This window comes from Lontra canadensis, unplaced genomic scaffold (assembly GCF_010015895.1).
Source record: "Lontra canadensis isolate GAN:19392208 unplaced genomic scaffold, GSC_riverotter_1.0 scaffold57, whole genome shotgun sequence".
Taxonomy (NCBI): domain Eukaryota; kingdom Metazoa; phylum Chordata; class Mammalia; order Carnivora; family Mustelidae; genus Lontra; species Lontra canadensis.
In genome coordinates this window covers 8,838,096-8,857,723 of record NW_022631051.1, presented here as the reverse complement: position 1 = coordinate 8,857,723, position 19,628 = coordinate 8,838,096, and the positions used below count along the sequence as shown (strand labels likewise).

The window sequence follows — 19,628 nt, the reverse complement described above, 5'->3', positions numbered from 1 at the left end:
CAAGAATCCATAAGGACTTCTTTTGACGGCGTGGCCCACCCACCCCACTGATATCAAAACTCTAAGGGGAAGTCACCTCACATAAGCTCAAGACGTTCAGCCAGTCTGACACACAGCAGCCCTGAAGGGCGACTCCCTCACAGGTTATGATACCTGCTCCCAGGGATCACCCTCACACACGGACCAATGTGACTTTGTGGGGACCGCTGAGACTCAGTCTGTTACAATTGGCATCGGTTGCCACCGGCAAGTCATCACAAGAACCTGACCTTGGTAAGCACATTTTACACTTGAGTGCTATTCATCCGGGTGACACCAAGCGGGGGTTGGGGAGGCAGGAAGACAGACAGTGACAGTGCCAGAGCGTGCTGCCAGGCACTGCCCCCCATCCCACGGGCTGCAGAAGCTGCCTCACCCACACGGAGAGACTGAGCCTGCAAAGCCAAATTTCTGAGCTGCTGCTGAGACTCCCATAAAAAGCAATGCTATTTCTAACCTCCCTCACCATGGAAAAATACACATGCCACCAAGCAACCCAGAATCTCTGAAAGGTTTATTTTTATACTCTTCCCCACGCCCCCTACCCTTACCTCCCCCACAAAATTTTTAGGTGGAAAATTTGCTAGCTTTTTAGCAGTTTGACACTACTGTGCTAGGCATGGGCTGACGAAACTGCAAGCATGTTTGATTTTAAAGCAAAAATGAAAAGGTATTTTTCTGATACAACTCTGAATGAGTCTACTTTAAGAAAATGATATAGTCTAATAATAGAAGGACACAATCCAACAAATAGGCAAAGAAAATTCCCAAGTTCCCAGACCACAGACAGAAATAACGGTGCTAACAAGGTTCTCTTCGCTATCTCTAAAAGTGGTGCTCCTGCTTGCTCCACTTTCTCTTCACACTGTTGATCTTTCCTAGTTCAAATAGGGTGCAAAACATCCCTGATGCCTTTGTGGAGTTTGGATTTTTCTTTTGCTGCTCTTACCCTTAAAGAATGAAGGGAAAGCAGTGAGATGGACTTCAGATCTGAGTCCCCTGACACTGTGTATACGGGTAGGCAGAAGGGAGGAAGGAAGAAGAGGAAAGAGAGTTAAGGGGGGAAGCAGGAGGGTCTGCATGAGGATTCGAGAACCCAAAAATTCTTTCAGAAGCCAATGGGCAACCCAGAACTAGTCAACCTGGCATCTGTCCCAGGACTCCTCCTAATGGGAACTTTGGTGTCACTTCTCTAATGGCAAACTAGAAGGCCAGAGAGGCACCAACCCACCACTAACTGGCTTCTCATACATACAGGAAGTTTTAGTGTCACCTCTGAATGACCCTAACCTACCTGTAAAGCAGAGTTTTAATCTTGCTACAAGTTAGGGAACCTCCAGCACAATATGGTCATTTACACCATAGCTCCAAATGTTTTTGTTTGATCACATTTTCACAGTTTAATCTGGTTTATTATACATGCCAAGGAAATACCTGGAGAAAATAAGCCTTGCTTTATTTACCAGTATAGAAGGCAGGGACCTACACTCAAAGGTGTCCCTTCTCGCAGCACTACTGATCCTCTTTGAGTTTCCTTAAAAGTTTAAATTTCATGCAAAGCCAGGAAGTTCAGGTTTGGGATGTATGGCTAGCATCTAAAGTTGTTTTTTTTTTTAATATTTTATTCATTTATTTTCCAGAGAGAGAGAGAGAGCACAAGCAGGAGGTGCAGCAGAGGGAGAAGGAGAAGAAAGCTCCTTGCTGAGCAGGGAGCTGGAAGCAGGGCTCAGTCCTAGAACCCTGAGATCATGACCTGAGCCGAAGCAGAGGCTTAACCAACTGAGCCACCCAGGTGCCCATAAGGTTATTTTTTTTTTTTTTAATTTATTTGACAGAGAGATCACAAGTAGGCAGAGAGGCAGGCAGAGAGAGAGGGAAGCAGGCTCCCCCCTGAGCAGAGAGCCCCATGCGGGGCTCTATCCCAGGATGCTGAGATCATAACCTGAACCGAAGGCAGAGGCTTAAACCACTGAGCCACCCAGGCGCCCCCTTAAGGTTATTTTTTAATGCTGGAGCATCTCCCCACTGGGACCACAGGTCTTACACAGAAGACTTTCACAGTGCTTCCTGTTCCTCACCATCTACTTCTGATCCTTTAAGGACCTTAAAGGAAACCAAAAGAGAGGTGGGATTTTCCCCATCTGAACCTTTCTTATTTGTGCCGAGCCAACCAGATCTAAGTCTGAGGTTTTTCTCACAACAAGGACAGGAAATGGTGTGGAAAGCTTGAATTAATTATTTCTTGCCCTACATCCTAGAAGAATTATGTTCAGTCAAGTCACTAGCACCACATTCCACCACACCTGGTTCCAGCAAGAAGATGCCTCATGAAATTCCTCAGCACACCTCCTTCACCCTGAAAGAGGACAGAGAGATCCATGCCTCTGCTCCCTCTTTTCCTCTGATCCTGCCAGCACATGGTCCCTGGATAAGAACTAGCATTTGGATGGCAAATACTGACATTTTATGCAACTCCTACTGTGCATGAATGCTGAATTAGGCAACCTCACAATAAGTCCACAAGATAAATATTACCCCATTTAAAGATGAGAAAAGCTGAGATCCAGAGAGGCTCAGGACTTGTTAGAGTAGAACAGTGAAGGAAAGTGGCAAGGACAGAATTTGAGGCAAACCCGTGTTTCCAACTACACCTTACAAATGTGAGGCAGCCAAGAAGTGTGTCTTTAAATTTATCGAGGAGGTCACAATTGTAAATTTTAAAATACATTTAATAACAACCTAAACATGGTAACCCAACCCTGTTTTAGAACCAAGTCCAAAAAAATCCACTGTACAGTAAGACAGGCACATGCTGCAATTCGTGCAAAAATCCAGACCTCCTTGGGCTTTCCCAGCCCAGCAGTTGGAGCAGAGTTGTAAGGCCACCTGTCCATCTTATCAGCCCTTAGGAATGTCTCACAGTCCAGCTGTGAGCTTCGAGAGACAGAAATTTTACAAGTAACAGCGCAAATATAAATTCCAGGACAGTCAGCTGTAAACCTATTTTAGAGGTGTGAAAGTTCTTGCAACACCTCAGAATCCAAGTATGGTGCCTGAAAATGGCCTGAGCGGCACAAAACAACATGCAGGTTTGCAGAAAGGGATCTGTTCTTTAGCCATTCTAACGTTCATAAGGAGCAACATAGCCTTGTATTTCATTTAAAATCCATATACAGTAACGTAGTCAAGAAAAAGATTTCCATTACCAATTTTGAAAGTTGCTGAAAATAACTGACAGAATGAGGTAACCCCATATATGGTGGGAAATCGGGTTCTTACAGAACTTGCAAGTATATTTCTACTTTTGTCACAATTCTGTAAATCGAGCTGCACGGTCCCGCGGTATTTCAGTTATCCAGTAAAATTCTATTTGAGGATGGCTTTAGTTTTTGGTGCGTAAGGTTAAAGGAGACTCTATCTGAGATGATGAAAGAGTACCCAAACTGTGCCCACACTCTCTTCAGCACTGGGAGAGATGGGTTGTTGCCCCCCACCTTAAGCCGGTGGTGGGCATGCCAAATTATGGAAGAAAAACAGCACGATTCATCAACACTCACCAAGTAATGGGCTCCTGGGTGGCTCAGTTGGTTAAGTGTCTGACTCAGGAAAGAAACACATATGGACTGCATTCTCTCACCAAGAGAGAGGAATTGCACCCAACATGGACTCAGAGTGTGTGCGGCTTGTTATATACCGCAGGCTTCGTAGCAACTACAATTTTAGGAAGGCTCCAAACTGTGAAAAGTCCATTTAAATTCAAGGGTCTGTGCGCCTCAGGGAGGAAGCACATTAAATCACTCCAATTGCCCCATCTACTTCCAACTGCAACCATAAATAAAAAGTCTGGATATGCTCTGAGAGAGCATCCAGAGTGGGACTCTGCATCAATTCATTTCATTTGACAAAAGTTTTACTGAACTCCTCCCTTACACCAGGCACCGCTTTAGGCCCTGGGGGGTGGGGGAGGGGGGTGGTGAACTGCAGGAGGGAAGGAGGGAAGATTCTTGCCCTTATAAAGTTTATAGTCTAGTAAAAACTTGGAATAAACAATGAGTCATACCTGGCACATTAAAATTTAGGAAAAAGTTGCACCTTATATTTTATAGAATTTCTTACTTTCCTGACAACTCTCATGTATTTCTTCATTTAATGTTCCCCATAGACTGGCGATTAGGCAGAACAAGAATCACTAAAATCAATTAAGAGTTGACCAAATAGAGGCATTGAGAGGTGAAGGGGTATGCCTAAAGTAAAAACCTGGCAGTGGGCAAGCTGAGGGAGGGCAGGCTTCTCCTGGTACCCTCCCAGCACCTTCGATGACTATCCCCCCAAGGGCTGATTCTGAATGGGTCTTTGGGTCTGAGGATGTCCAGAGATGACCAAAATACACAGGTGTCACCTAAGCTTCTCCTTCCAGATAACCCAGTGCCCAGCCACTTACACCCACTCTCCAAAACATCAACACACAGGCACACAAATGTAAAACCAAATGCAGTAAATTAGGAAGTCAACCCCCTCTTCACAATAACAAACCACACGTGCTACCAGTACAGAGAAAGAAAAACCTGTCCACCTGATGTTACAACAGCTAAGAAAGAGAAAGGAACTAGTATTTATTTAATGTATGCTATATGCCAGAGGCTGTTTTAAGTATGATGGTTCCTTTATTTCTCATGGCAATCCCATCATGATCCCCATCTTCTGAAGTAGGAAATCAAACAAAACACAGAATTTAGAATGACAAATAAAGAATCCCATTTCCCACTGATCTTAAATGTTTGTAAGTATCTGGGCATTAAATGCTCAGGCTCAGCAACAAACAAGCTGAATAGTAAGATTATTCTTTTTTTCCAGTAAATCTAGAAATATGTGTTTTATATACATTCACAGCTCAAGGTGAATTACAAACAAAACAGAAAAGTCCACATTTAAGCTGATATCATGCATTCCTCCTACGGGAAAAATTAAATTAGTAAGATAGTTTTTGTGCCTAGAAATTGCATGACTTTCTTGAAGGTACAGCATCTCATAACAGTTAGTGCTGTGACAACCTCTGCTTCACAGTCATTATCAAAGAGTCTCAAGTTCTACTCACCTTTTAAGCTGTATGAAAACTGATGTGAGTTCTTGAAAATGGTCCAATACGGAGACAATGGTGTGATGTTACAAATATAGAGCTTGAACTGCTAAAAGGAAAAATAAAGAATTTCAGCGAACCACTTCTTTGTTTCTTTTCATGCACCCTCCCTTTCCCCAAGTTCCACAAAAATAGTTGAGAACTATCACAATAAAAGCCACAATACCAAAGTGATTAAGAACGCAAAGATAAACATCAAATAATAAAGGAAGAGAAAATTATAGCTAAAAACAAAAACAAAAACAAAAACAATTGAGGTCAGGGATCTGACTGAGCTAGGGACAAAACCCCTTATGAGTTTTTGAGCAGCCACAAGGGGCACCCTGTTCTTATCTTCCAAACAAAAGAGACACAACTTACTCCTCTCAACATACAAACCTTTTCTTCAATGAGGGCCCAGGAACTAATAATGAACAATACCCTTATTGAACATGGGTTTTTTTTTTTTCAAATCTTAACAGTCTGAATTATCTTGTGAGCATAAGGATCCACACAATCCTTAACTGTAAAGAGAGGCAGGCCCAGAGGCACATTTTTCCTCCCATGAAATATGTTTAATGTTGTGGGAGCAACACGGACCCCTGCTTAGGGAAGACCCTTAGGGGAACATCCATGGTTCTGTCTACAAGGCTGTCTTGACACCTGCCCTTTACCCCGTTGGTAGAACATTCTCCAGTTTGGCACTCCAGACTTTGTCCAGGTCCACTTCCAGTTCACACAATCTGTCACAATCATCCTCATCTCACCTCAGTGAGTACGCTCTAGGTGCCTCACACCATTCCAGAGCATGTCAGGTGACTGCCCTGTGCCTTACAAAGCAGTTTTGGGTAAACTTGGTCAACTCTGCCTCAGATACCACAAGCACCTCTCAGCACCCAGGCTGCCAATGTGCAGGATTACACTCCTGTCCAAGGTTGAATAAGCCACCATCTGTCTAGCTTGTGTGCTGTAGCGTACTCTCCAGGAGACTTGTCCCTTAAAGTGTGTTCCTACCATATGTCACTCCTGAGTGATCAGCCAAAGCTAAGACATCCAGATAAAAAATGACCGTGTCTAGCCAGAGGATCCTGTGAGATTCCTGTGGAGGTCAACCCCAAACACATAAGACAAACACCTTGCTGTTTTTATGTAACTCCTCAGTACCAATACTATGCACCCACAGACATTACTTTCTCCTGTTTATGATCTACTGAGACGGGGGGAAATAATCCACTTCTGGTTTTCTTAACAGTAGTTTTTATTCCTCAACTGGGATTGTTCTCATCAGTCTTCCTAGGATTCAAATGTTCAGACTTATTGAGAAAAAAAGGCGGTGGAATAACCAGAAATGTACTGAGGTGGCCAAAATTACTCTGGAGGGCAGGCAGAGCCTGTGACTTGCTTCTAACCAACAGAATATGTCAGAAGTAATGAGAGGTCATTCCCTTAGTCAGGCAGTGCTGTCTATCCAAGACTCCATCTCAGCAGACTAGAGAGTGACAGACTCCCTTTTTACCTCTGAAGAAGTGAGCTGCTATATGGTGACAAGGACTGTGAGGAGGCCATGTGGCAAGAAACTACAGGGTCCGCCAGGTGCTGAGAGGCGCCGAGCTGACATCCAGCAAGGGAACAGGGACGTCAGTCCTATAGCTACAAGGAAACGAAAGCTACCAACAACCTAAATGATCTTAGAAGTGCATTCTTCCCACTCATGCCTCCAGATGAGAACATAGCTGAGACCACACTTTGCTGACTTCTGAGATCCTGAGTAAAGGATCAGTTAAGCAAGGCCCAGGCTTCTGACCCATAGAAACCGTGAAGTAATTTATGGGTATTGATTTAAGCTACTAAGTTTATGGCAATTTGTTATGCAGCAACAGAAATAAATTTAACTTAGTAATTAAGTATAGGGATATATAAAATACATACATATATGTTATATGCATACATAATTGGTACAATAGAACAGCCCTTCCCACCTGCCTCATCCATAATAAGTGAAAAGTCATTTCTCCTATTTGACTATAAACTCCTTCTGGGAAAGAACCACATCACCATCACCCTGACATCCCCTTAGACTCTGCAGGGTAAGTGGCACATGGGAGGCTCTTACATTTTTTTAAAGAAGCCAAATTAAAAGAGTTATGACTTGTCAGTCTCTAGTTTTCTGCAATAAGGCCAAAGCAACAGAATTTATGCAACTCTTCAAAACAGCACTCAGAACCTCTAAATTAATTCCAACTAGGTGGAAGACACTTAGCCTCATGCTCTACCCCCAAACAATAAATCCATAATTTCTCCAGTACTGGTTATTTCATTTTACCTCTAAACCTGAGTCAGTGCTTAGAAATGTTTCTCAGTAGTCACTACTTTTGCCAAATATCCTTGTCGCTCTTCTGGCATTTAGCCATCTAATAGCTAAAGGTTAAAAACAAAAAGATCCCTAAGAAATTTTCCAAAGGAAGAATTTGTTACTTGTTCTTAATTTCCCATTCATATCAATAATTCATTCCCAACCAAAATGGAAAAAACTGTATAGGTCAAATAACCCAGCTCTAATTCTGAAAAAAATGCTAATCCAACTTCCTGACAACCTATATTAAAAGTGCTTTAAGACTGATTTTTTTATTCGACGGTGTTGGCAAGGATGTGGAACGAAGGGAACCCTCCTACACTGTTGGTGGAATGCAAGCTGGTGCAGCTAGTCTGGAGAACAGTATGGAAGTTCCTCAAAAATTTGAAAATAGAGCTACCCTATGACCCAGCAATCGCACTACTGGTTATTTACCCCAAAGATACAAAGGTAGTGATCCGAAGGGGCACGTGCACCCCAATGTTTATAGCAGCAATGTCTACAAGAGCCAAACTATGGAAAGAGCCTAGATGTCCATCAACAGATGAATGGATAAAGAATATGTGGTGTGTATATATATATATATATATATACATAAAAAATAAAATGTGCAGCCATCCAAAAAAGAAATCTTACCATTTGCAATGACGTGAATGGAACTAAAGGGTATTATACTGAGCAAAATAAGTCAAACAGAGAAAGGCAATTATCATATGATCTCACTGATATGAGGAATTTGAGAAACAAGACAGAGGATCATAGGGGAAGGGAGGGAAAAATGAAACAAGATGAAACCAGAGAGGGAGACAAACCATAACAGACTCTTAACCTCAGGAAACAACCTGAGGGTTGCTGGAGCAGAGGAGTGTAGGAGGGATGGGGTGGCTGGGGGATGGACATAGGGAAGGGTTATGTGTTATGGTAAGTGCTGTGAATTGTGTAAGAGTGACGATTCACAGACCTGTACTCCTGAAACAAATAATATATTATATGTTAATATAAAAAATATTTTTTTATTTTTTAAACAGAAGATTTTTAATTCTCTTAAGCAAGATTTTACTTAAGCCCTGTTTAAAATAAAAGTTGAATATGTAAATATATTCGGTTTCTGCTATCCTTAAGAGATAAATTGTTTTTTATTACAAAAAAGATTGTGACTAAAGCTCTACTTTAGATTTTTAAAGGACTGGTTTAATAAAAGAGATATTTTAAAAACACTCAAATCAATTAAATTACTTAAGAGACTACAAAATAAAAATTTTATTCACTATAGAAAGCTATCAGACCCCCCTGAAGTCTATATGCAGGATTGTATTATATATTCCCACTCCCTCATAAATCACTCAGCAAACCTTAACCTTATCTCCAAGGTTCATCCCCGGGTGCTGAGCCTCTCAGGCAGCAGTGTTTTCACACTCAAGCCAAAAGAAAACCTAAAAACACCAGTTCCATGACATAGGAGGCAGAGAATTTCAATAAATTCACCTCTTCTTTTCAGCAAATTTTAACTCTCTTGGACCCAACTCCATGTATGAAAATAACCAATGACCCACACCACGGAACTTCACCCTGTGCAGAGAAAGAAACAGGTCAATTTATAGACCCCACCCAGGTCTCTCCACCCACCCTCATTTCTAGTAAGTACATGCCTTTTTCATAATCTCACAAAACGCAGCTCAACACAAAGTCCAGAGCTTCAAAGGAAGAAGACTGAGCAATAATATCATGCCCCCACCACGTAAATTAAGCCTTCAGTAGAATGGTTCACCCAAGAGAATGACCCTTAATGAGAATTATTAAGCCTAGAACCTCAGAGAAGATGCTAGCAGAGTTCTTTACACATAGACCATACCCTGCTGCTTGAAGCATTTGAGGAATCCATACATAGGTTTTCAAAGTGATAAAGTATGGCAGGGATGATGATCTCACTAGCTCCAAACCATCTTCTTTTTTTTACTTCTTCTTTTTTTTAATTTAAATTTTCTTTAGTTAATACGGAGTGCAATATTGGTTTCTGGAAAAGAATTCAGTGATTCATCACTTACATACAACACCCATTGCTCCTCACAAAAAGTGCCCTCTTTAATACCCTTCATCCATCTACCCCATCCCCCCACCTCCCTCCCTCCATCAACCCTCAGTTCATTCTCTATGGTTAAGTGTCCCTTATGGTTTATTTCCCTCTCTCCCTTCCCAGGCCCCATATGTTCACCTGTTTTGTTTCTTAGATCATATGACATTTGTCTTTCTCTGACTTATTTCACTTAGCATAATGCACTCTAGCTCCACCCACGTTGTTGCAAATGGCAAGTTTTCATTCCTTTTGATGGCTGAGTAATATTCCATTGTGTATGTGTGTGTGTGTGTGTGTGTGTGTGTATATATATACATATATATATATATATGTATATATATATATATATATATATATATATATGTCACATCTTTATCCATCCATCAGTTGATGGACATTTGGGCTCTCTCCATAGTTTAGCTATTACTGATAATGCTGCTATAAACATCAGTGTGCATGTACCCCCTTCAAATCTACATTTCTGTAAACTTTGGGTAAGTATCTAGTAGTGCAAATGCTGGGTCATAAGGTAGTTCTATTTTTAACTTTCTGAGGAACCTCCATACTATTCTCCAGAGTGGCTGCCCCAGCCCAAACCATCTTCTGAATGCCATGTTCCCAACACGTTTCCAGCAGTTTGCACAGCACTGTAGGTTCAGTGGTCACAGTCTGGGAATCATGAGCTGCTGAGAGACAGAACAAGACTCAGAGGCAGAGTTGCAGGCATTCCTGGAAAGTAACATGAATCAAGGAGGTTGCCTCCCTTGCCCCAAGAAGGGGATACATGAGTGGCAATAGACTGAAACACCATAAGGGAAGTGAGACACATTTATTCTTAACCTTCACAATTCTCACTTTCTCTTTAAGGTAAAGGAAGACATTTATTCCTGACAAAGGTTAAGAGGGAAATCTGGCAGTGTGCCCTTCTCTGAAACCTGACTGGCTTCCAGCTGGGAACTGTAGCCATTTAAAACACAGTGATGCGCTGAGACAAGAGAGCCATTTTGTATAAATTGTAAGTTGGGAGAGAAAAAAACACAAAGTAGTAGGTAATATACTTCAGTGTTACACAAAGAGATCAAGGAAAATAGAAAATAGAGGTCTCTTTCCCAAAACTATACTGACTTTACACCATTTTTCAGAAACATTGAGGCATTCCTTAAGGATGGACCTATACTTCCACCCCAGATGCATAAATTTTGTTAGGTACATTTTCACGACATAAAATGTGTGTGTCCATTTACTCAACCCAATTTGAGGCTGCCCTGGGAAAGGGTCAGGCCTCCAGGGAGCACCACCTGCAACCTCCCTGCAGAGCCCAGGGTGAGATGCAAAGAAGATTGAGGAGTGAGAGGTTCCAGCCGCAGAGCCAACACCAACAGTTTGACAAGTTGTATCTTAACAAAGCATCACCAACCATTTCATGGGTGCCTTTCAAAATCGAGGAATGCAGAGGAAGAGGGCAGCTTTGGGCAACTCCCAGCAGACACAAAACCAGCCGGAGCCACGATTGAGGAGAAGGATCCCAAAGCCAGCTGCCTTCTGTCGGCTGTCTGCCTTACTTATAACAGAGATTTCTATTCCCAAAATAGAAACGAAGGACCTCTTCAAAGCAGATGCAACAAAGAAACAGTCCCATCCTGCTTGCCAGGAAGAAATAAGGCACAACGACGGCCACATCCGAAAGTCATCTCTTGTGGAGCACAAAGGTCTGGATGAGGGGCCCTTGCTGAAGTGGTCAGCCTCCTCAAAGAACTGGTCCCCAAGGCCCCTCGGGGTGCACCTACTGGAGTAAGGCAGTGCTGGCGGGCTCCCACACACACCTCCTCCCACCCAGCACAGTACGGCAACAGCTCTGAGGGTTGTGCTCACAGGACAGCGGGACGGCCAACAGACCTTCACAGACTCTTCCCGCCCCGCCTCGCCCTTCAACCAAGAAAATCTTTCAGTCAAAGCAAAAACAGTCCATCTGCCTATGGCTAAACAGACAGGTTTTCTATCTTCCCTGCTGTTTTGGCTTGAGCTCTTCAGACTGCAAAGTTCTGAAGCTCCCTTTGCTAAGCTTTATAAAGGCCGGAACTATGTATGAGGAAACTAGGACAAGGCCACCCTCGGGCAGCTCTGCACTGCAAGGAAGTACTGGAGCCAACATGGCAGCTCGAGCTCCTGCCGGGTAAGGCGACGTGGCCTCTGCGCACGCGCACGCACATGCACACGCACACATGTGCACGCAGATGCACATGAGCGTGCACGCACATAGGGAGGTGTGTGTGCACAAGTGCGGAGGACACGTGTAAAATCTAAAAGCGGGATCCTTCAGGATCCATAAAGGCAGAATTAAATGTTTCAAAGCACACAAAGGGCGAATGAAGTTTCTAAAAGCTGGAATGAACACCTTAAGGAAACAACAATGAAGACGATGATTTCTTTTAAGTGACATTCAAGTCCAACAGTAGTTTCCTAGTTATTTCCAAACTCAAGTGGAGGAAGACAAAGACCTACACCTCCACAAAGGATCACAAAATACTTGAAAGCAATGAAAAACCTGACAGTGATTGGGACATCAAGATCCTTTTTTGCTTCTTAAGCAATAAAGTACTGTCTCATTTCTCAAGCATTCTGGGAGGAGTTCTCAAGGTCAAACTATACTTTTTAAAGCATATTAGCACACATCCAAATGGAGATGTTATCATATCTGTTACAAGCCAAAAAGGGAATCAAACACTCAGTCGCTATGACAGGAACTCCATGAGCACGTGGACTGGTTGAGTAAAAGAGCCAAAGACACAGCCTGTCCTGGGTTCAAATCCAGAGCCACCACGACTGGGTGCCTGACCCCAGGGAAATGAAGTCATCTCTGAGCACAACAGCTAACAGATGAAGATAAGGTTATCTACCTTTCAGGTCATTGCAGAGACTTAGAAAGACAATAGGAGCCTGGGTAACTGGTCATAAATATTAAATATATAGTCAAATTTTATAAAGAACAGCATTGCTTCTGATCAGCTGCTAATACATATGACTCACAATAGAAGTACCTCATCCCAAGAGTCCTCCTGGTTTACCTCACCCTCTACAATCCTCCTCACTCACTTTCCAGTGTTCTTGGGCTATCTGCATATACCCTCTCTCATGTTTACATGGGACTCCCCCATGAGAATACCAGCTCTTAAGAACAAGACTCACATTTTCTAAGGCTAGGTCTCATATTTTCTGGGTTATTCTATACAATCTACTTCTTTCCCTGTACCCCTCAACCATATCCATATCTCATATCTGGCATTCCCTAGAATAGCAGCCTCAGAGGAAGACTTGAGGCAAATTCCCACATCTCATATCTTACAAGCTCTCACTCTTAATGAGCTCAAGCCCTGTTCCTTTGTATCAGTGAGGAAGAAATCAAGGAACATGGAGGTGAAGAGTGTTGACCAAGTGACACAGGTGGGTCAAGTCCCAGGGGCAAAGAACTTGGCCTCTTGCCTTCCCCACCATACCACTGGCATCTGCTTATCACAGAGCCTACCTTATAAGAAAGAACAGTAGCCACTGGCATTATAGAGATACATGTCAAAATGACCCACATATCCTACCACACTGCACTTGGGCTTGGGGTTTCAACATTCCTGAGAGCAAGACAAGGCCTACTTTAAGAAACAGCCGTGCATACCCAGGATTCTGAGCTCTGGCCCAAGTGTTCTATTCTCTGCCCCTTTTGACCTCCTGTTTGATTACTTAATTAATTACAACAAGAAGAAATCAAACAGATAAAGATACTCAGGCATCTTGGTCATTCATTTCTAGGCAATAATAGTAACAATAACAATAAAGCTAACATATATTTAATCTTTGCTCAGTGCCTCTCTTGCAAGTCACTTTATGTATCTCATTTAATGCTCACAGCAACCTTGTATGGATGTTGTTAGTATCCTCAGTTAGCAGATGAGACAACCAGAGGCTAGAGAATTTAGGTGATTTGTCTAAGGTCAGACAGTGATTAAGAGGCAAAGCTAAGATTTGAACCCTATTCCATCCTACAAGCAGATCCACAGAGCCATCAAAACAAATGGTTAAATTAAGAAATAAAGTAAAGCTGACGTATCAAAAAATGGATATGTTTTATTCTTGGGAATTCCCAAGGATATATAATATAATAAGGTATATTATTGTTGTAATATTACCCTCAAACCCAGACTTTATGAGTCTGTTTGGAAATAGCAACAAGTCATTGGCACACTTCTTTCAGACCCTTTTGGTCATTTCCCATGAACACTCCACAGGCAGAAACAAATGTGGATACTGTGGAACCAAGCTGGCACATAAGAGCCCTGACCCCCAAAGACTGGCACAGTGGGTGGCCACAGCCAGGATTTCTCAGAATCCACAGTGGACTCGGTCCCAGGCTGGTGAGGCAGCAATGTTTTTGAAGACCCATTATGTGCCAAATATTCCACCACATACTATCAGAAAATAAAAGGGACCTAAGTTGTTATTTCTCTAAAATTCTAAAATTTGGTATGGAAAACAGGACAAAGATAAATAAGTCTGTGCTTTTATAATTAAATGTCAAGACTGGTTTTCATATGGCAAAGATAAAAATATTGGTATCAATTAATTTTACTGACCTCTATTTAAATATTTAACATTAAAAATGGACCCAACTCTCTGTAGAAAGCTGTTTCAAAGGACTGAATCCCTAGCACTGTGAAGGGGTGATGCTAAATGCCAGGAACAGATCAGAGAAGTCACCAAGTCGTGTGAGGTAGAAAGAAGAACCCCAAGTATGTCAAACTCCACACTCAAACCCATTGAACCATGCAACCCTCTGGCAGGCTATATGAATAACCGCTAAGGGCCAGACACTATTCCAGGCAGTTGGGCACATCAGTGAGTAGAACAAGGGTGTACAGTTGAACATTAAACCTACCCAACAGTTCAATTAAGTAGTTTACTCAGAAATGGTAAAGGCCATGTACAAAGGCAAGTACAGAGTGGAGCAGAGGATGGCCAGTACGGTCAAAGGGAAGTGGTACCAGAGAATGCTCCCTGAGAAGGCAGTTATCAAAACCAAGGCTAGAAGGAGGCAGGGCCCGGGGCGGGGGGGTGGGTGTCGGACACATGGATGTTTGAGAAAGAGCATTTCAGGGAAGGGTCCAGGAACAAAGAAGCAGTGTGGCTGGACAGAACGAATAAGGGCAAAAGTAGCATGAGATGAGGTCAAAGAGGCAATGGGGGTCCCAAGAGCTTGTAGGTAATTGTAAGGACTTGGCATTTACTCAAGAAAAATGAGGAGCAATTCAAAGAGTCAGGCATTCGTTCAACAAGAATTTACCAGATGTTAAACATGCCAAGCCCTGTGCCAGATGCTAAAGACAGAAGAACAGGAAGAAGGTTGAAAAGAGGCCAAAAAATTAGACTCCTCAACCTTCAATGGTAGCTAAGGTCTTCTTCAGTAGACTAAGTAACCAAGAGTACATTCCAAGCCTCACCTGGGAAACTGGAAATGAGCACTCTCTGAGCTCAAAGGATGCCTCTCCACCCTTTACGTACGTATAGATCCTGAACACTGACCAGGAAAACACCAAAAATACAGAAGATCCTAAAGCTGTGTAAATCAGCAGTGAAAATCAAATGAAGTCCAAAAATCATTTTAGCCTTGATTATACTTCATTAGATTTTAAATATTTTAAATCTATCAATGATATTATAATAGCTCTATAATAACTACAGTGGTTTAAAATCTTCACACCCTATATTTCCAGTATTTCTAAATGGCAGAATGTCTACTGTTCATTGATATCTGGATATGTTTTGTTATTCTGGTAAACTAAGACAATAATAAACATCAGTACTTTAAAAAAAATCAATACTTGGTCTTTCTCCTCTATTAAACTACATAGATTATATCCCCTTCATATTTCTTCTGTAACTCGCCTGCAATACTAGTCATTTTGGACTTTCAAACACTCTTAAGACATGCAATATATACATGTATGTATATACACACATATATGTGTGAAAATGCATATATATATATATGCATATATACATATACTGAGTTGTGACATTAAATATCTCTATATACTGACTCAGACCACATATGTAACTTTCTAAAAATTTCTAAAAACAAAAAAATTTTTTTTTATTAAGTTTCTAAAAATAATACTTAGCCTTATGGTTGTGAACTATATTCTATCTTCTCTTCTATTGCACATCACTTTTTGAGTGCTGGTTGTGACCTACTAAAATGATTTCTTGACCAGCCAAGGAGTTGTGACCTGTAGCTCTAAAACAGTAGTCAAGGCACTTAACCAATTAACTATTAATTAATTAATAACCTCAAATTCATCACATCACCTGTCCCCTACTTTTTCCACCTACCCTTTCCAACTGCAGAAAAGAGCAAACTCTAGTCTACCGGTAAAACTCCAGAGTGTTCCAAAGGATTATCTTTCACAAGCCCTACAAGACTCATGGACTAACCAGAAGGCAGAAAGGAAGTAACTGTTCTCTGCTGGAGCCAAACAGAACTCAACCCATCCGAACTATCTGTGCATGAATTTGTCAAATAAAGTCTCCAGTATTCTGAAATAACTTAATGAAAACACATTCTACTGTGAAAGGATCTTTATCTTTGGCATCCAGTGCTTTGAAAAACCTGTAAATGGTCATTAAAATAGGACCAGTATAAGCACTACTTTGCATTTGAGAGTAGGGCAGATTTGGACTCAGCAGGTCTGCAGCAAGCCCCAAGATTCATTCATTTCTAACAAGCTCCCAAGGGATGTCAATGTGGTGGTCCGGTAACAAAGCACTAGACAGCACTGGGTCGTTTACAGATCAGGTAGCCCTCCCTAGCACCCCCTAATAATGTATATTCAAATACACAGCAACCCGCTCAGCAAAAGGCGGGTGTTTAGGGGATATCCACAAACACATTAATGTGGGCTTTGGCTGATGGCAACCCACCGATGATGGTGATGGAAAGGGCCATCTGGGAAAACTGGAGGGCAGCACCTAAGACAAGGTGTAAAGGAACCACATGGAGGAAACTGACTTGGAAAGTAGGTCCAGCCTCCTACAGAAATCTACAGAATGTCCACAGATGAAAAGAGAACATCTATTTGGAAGTCACTCATGTGGGAGAAAACTTTCAGGCAAAAAGCCTTGAGCAATGCAATGTAGAAAAGGCCCATCAAAATATCCACAGGTTCTAAATGACCAATGAGCTACTTACAACTAGGCACAGTTACCAAAAAAGGGATAATCCCACATATTACCATACCTCCTCTTCTTCCCCCTTTACCCTACCCACTACCCCATTGCAGACAGCCTCTCTTCTGGTGTCCTGACCACAGCTCTCTTACAGTGTATTCAATAAACTTCTATCTCCTCTGTTCTGCCTCTGGTGAATTCTTTCACAGCCTGCACCACTGGTTTCCACCCTACTGTTGCCCCACATTTGGAGGCCCCCATGCAATCGAGAGATACTACATTTAGACTACCAACTTAGATACACTAAAAGTTAGCTATGTCTAATGGACTTGCTAGAGTTCCAGCTGTCTGGGAAAAAACATATTGACAATGAAAACCATCATCTAAAAAAAAAAGTCCACCCCCCCCCCTTTTTTAGAGACAGAGTGGAGTTGGAGGTGTGGTGCGGAGGGAGGGAGAGAGAGAGAGTCTCAAGCAGGTTCCACACCCTGCATGGAGCCTGATTCAGGGCTCAGTCTCAGAACCCTGAGATCATCACCTGAGCCAAAATCCAGAGTCGGACGCTTAACCAACTGAGCCACCCAAGTGCCCCCCACCTAACCTATTTTATTTGAAAGGAACACAGATGCTCTAAATACTCCGTGGCAATTGGTCACTTCAATTGAAATTGGACATATGCTTCTACTACCTCATTAGAGGTCAAGTTCAGAACACAATGTCTGAGTGTAAAAACTATCATCAGCCAATTGCTTACCTTCCATTAGTTCACAGCTATTGTTGTGTTACTTTTGTCATTTTTTTTTCAGATTTTATTTTTAAGTAATCTCTATACCCAACATGGGGTCATTTGAACTCAATGACCCGGAGACCAAGAGACTCAGGCTCTACAGACTGACTGAGCCACCCAGGCACCCCTGTTGTTATTTTTAAATTACCATATTCCTCTTCCTTTTACACCATTCTTGGAAACTATTTCCCAGCATTTTCTCCAACAAATCATCAAAAAGTAACTATTGGGAATTGAAATTCCACCCATTTAGAGGTCACTATTAACCAACTAAAGTTTGGACATGCCGTTCTGCATGTTCTACATGTTACTGAATTAATAAGAGTAAAAATAAAATTCCAGAAAAGGCAAAGCCTACACTCGTACAGCCTTCTCTTATTTGAAGCCATGCAGTCTTTCCTCATTCTTGTGGGTTTCATTAAACTAAGAAGCACAGAACACTGATTTGCTAGTTTCCATACTTGCTGCCAAATTTCCACTTCTGCAATACCAATTTCAATCCAAAAAAAAAAAAAAAAAAGGAAAAGTTAATCTAGTTCTTCACATGGTCCAATTTATTCAGAATGTGAGGTAAAAAGTTGGAAGAAAGGAAAGCAGTGTTTGGCAAATAATGCAAATGTTAATTTATTGTCTTTATTTTTTAAATTGCTACATTGTCTCAGAATCATTTCCTCCTCTTAGCTCTGGAAAGTTTTTAAAAATGTGGACCCTGCCAAACAATGACCTTGTTAGAAGCCAAAGTTTCGTTATTTTAAGGAATTTACTACCTTTCTACGGAATGAGTTCTCATGGAAATCCTTCCAAACCACTCACTTTGTTAAGAATTTTTGCACATTTACAATACAATGTTGTATAGCTTCTAAAAATTTTAGGGTTTTACTTTGTGCGCTCCTTCGGCCTTTAAGAAAGCAGCATAATCTAACATCTGCGACACAGGTAGACAAAGGGACACTTAAAAGGGAAAAGCATGAAGTAACTTTGGTGTAGCAACGTTACATTACAGGGGAAAATCAAGCTAGGGGCGGGAGGCAATGGATGCTGCATGCTCCAGCTGCTAAGTACTAGACAGAAGAGCAATTTTGAAAGCATATCACTTCGCATCTTGCTGACTTATTACAATATCTCCCCCTTGGTGTCTTCAATAGCAAACTCGGATATGCACGTAAAGACTAACTGGCACTGTGGTTTCAGATCCTCAGATGAAATAAGCCCCACTTAGCCAGAATCCAAACAGCTGGGAAACTCCAAAAAACTGGAATTTGGGTGAAAAAGAAAGGAATTACAACCACAAGAACTTTAACACACAATGCGATCAGCCAATTTCCCAATTACAATGGCTTGCCAGGACAGGAGGGAGAGGGGAAAGGAGAAGGGTCAAGGTCAAGAGGTGGAAGCAAGAGAAAATGGACCAAATGGGAGACAAGGAGGGTGAAGGAGGAAACGGAGGCACCAGAAAAAGAAGGGACTCACAGGAAAGGCAAACAGTCAGCCCTGTCTGCAACCCAACAACAGAGATACAAAATACTCTGGCACACGACATGAAAGCGAAGGAAATCAGTATAAAACTGTGATCTCAGGGCGTCTGGGTGGCTCAGTGTGGGTTAAGCCTCTGCCTTTGGCTCAGGTCATGATCCCAGGGTCCTGGGATTGAGCCCCGCATCGCATCGGGCTCTCTGCTCAGCGGGGAGCCTGCTTCCCCCTCTCTCTCTGCCTGCCTCTCTGCCTACTTGTGCTCTCTCTCTGTCAAATAAATTAATAAAATCTTAAAAAGAAAAAAACCTCCTTAAAAAAACAAAAAGCTGTGGTCTCAGCCTTAGGAAAATCTCTCTCTCCCCCACACACATCTCAAAAAACACAAGAATTCAAGTTTGATGAAAGAATGCACATTACTTAAATCAAAGCTCAGAAAGGACAGTTAGGGACTCACGGTCTGCATTAGTTCTCCTGGCAAGACAACTGGTCGCCTCTTACCACGAGCCCCAGGAAACCGGCTGGACCATGCTGGGCAGTGCTTACGAGTTGGTAGTCTCTACCACACCGGTCTGAA

The 19,628-nt window shown here is 42.1% G+C and overlaps 1 protein-coding gene across 4 annotated transcripts in view; it reads right to left on the bottom strand.

Moving 5' to 3' along the window:
* The window catches only part of LDLRAD4 (low density lipoprotein receptor class A domain containing 4), a 413,383-nt gene that overhangs the window by 351,035 nt on the left and 42,720 nt on the right, over positions 1-19,628 (bottom strand). For 3 of the 4 annotated variants that reach the window (XM_032875832.1, XM_032875833.1, XM_032875825.1), the window contains exon 2: positions 5,135-5,225. Coding sequence is in view for 1 of the 4 variants with exons in the window: in XM_032875825.1 (XP_032731716.1) it covers positions 5,135-5,225 (91 nt within the window). In the remaining 3 variants the exon portion in view is untranslated. Of the gene's footprint in view, positions 1-5,134; positions 5,228-19,628 lie in introns of those variants that run through there. The other variant, XM_032875826.1, reaches the window with a different exon arrangement.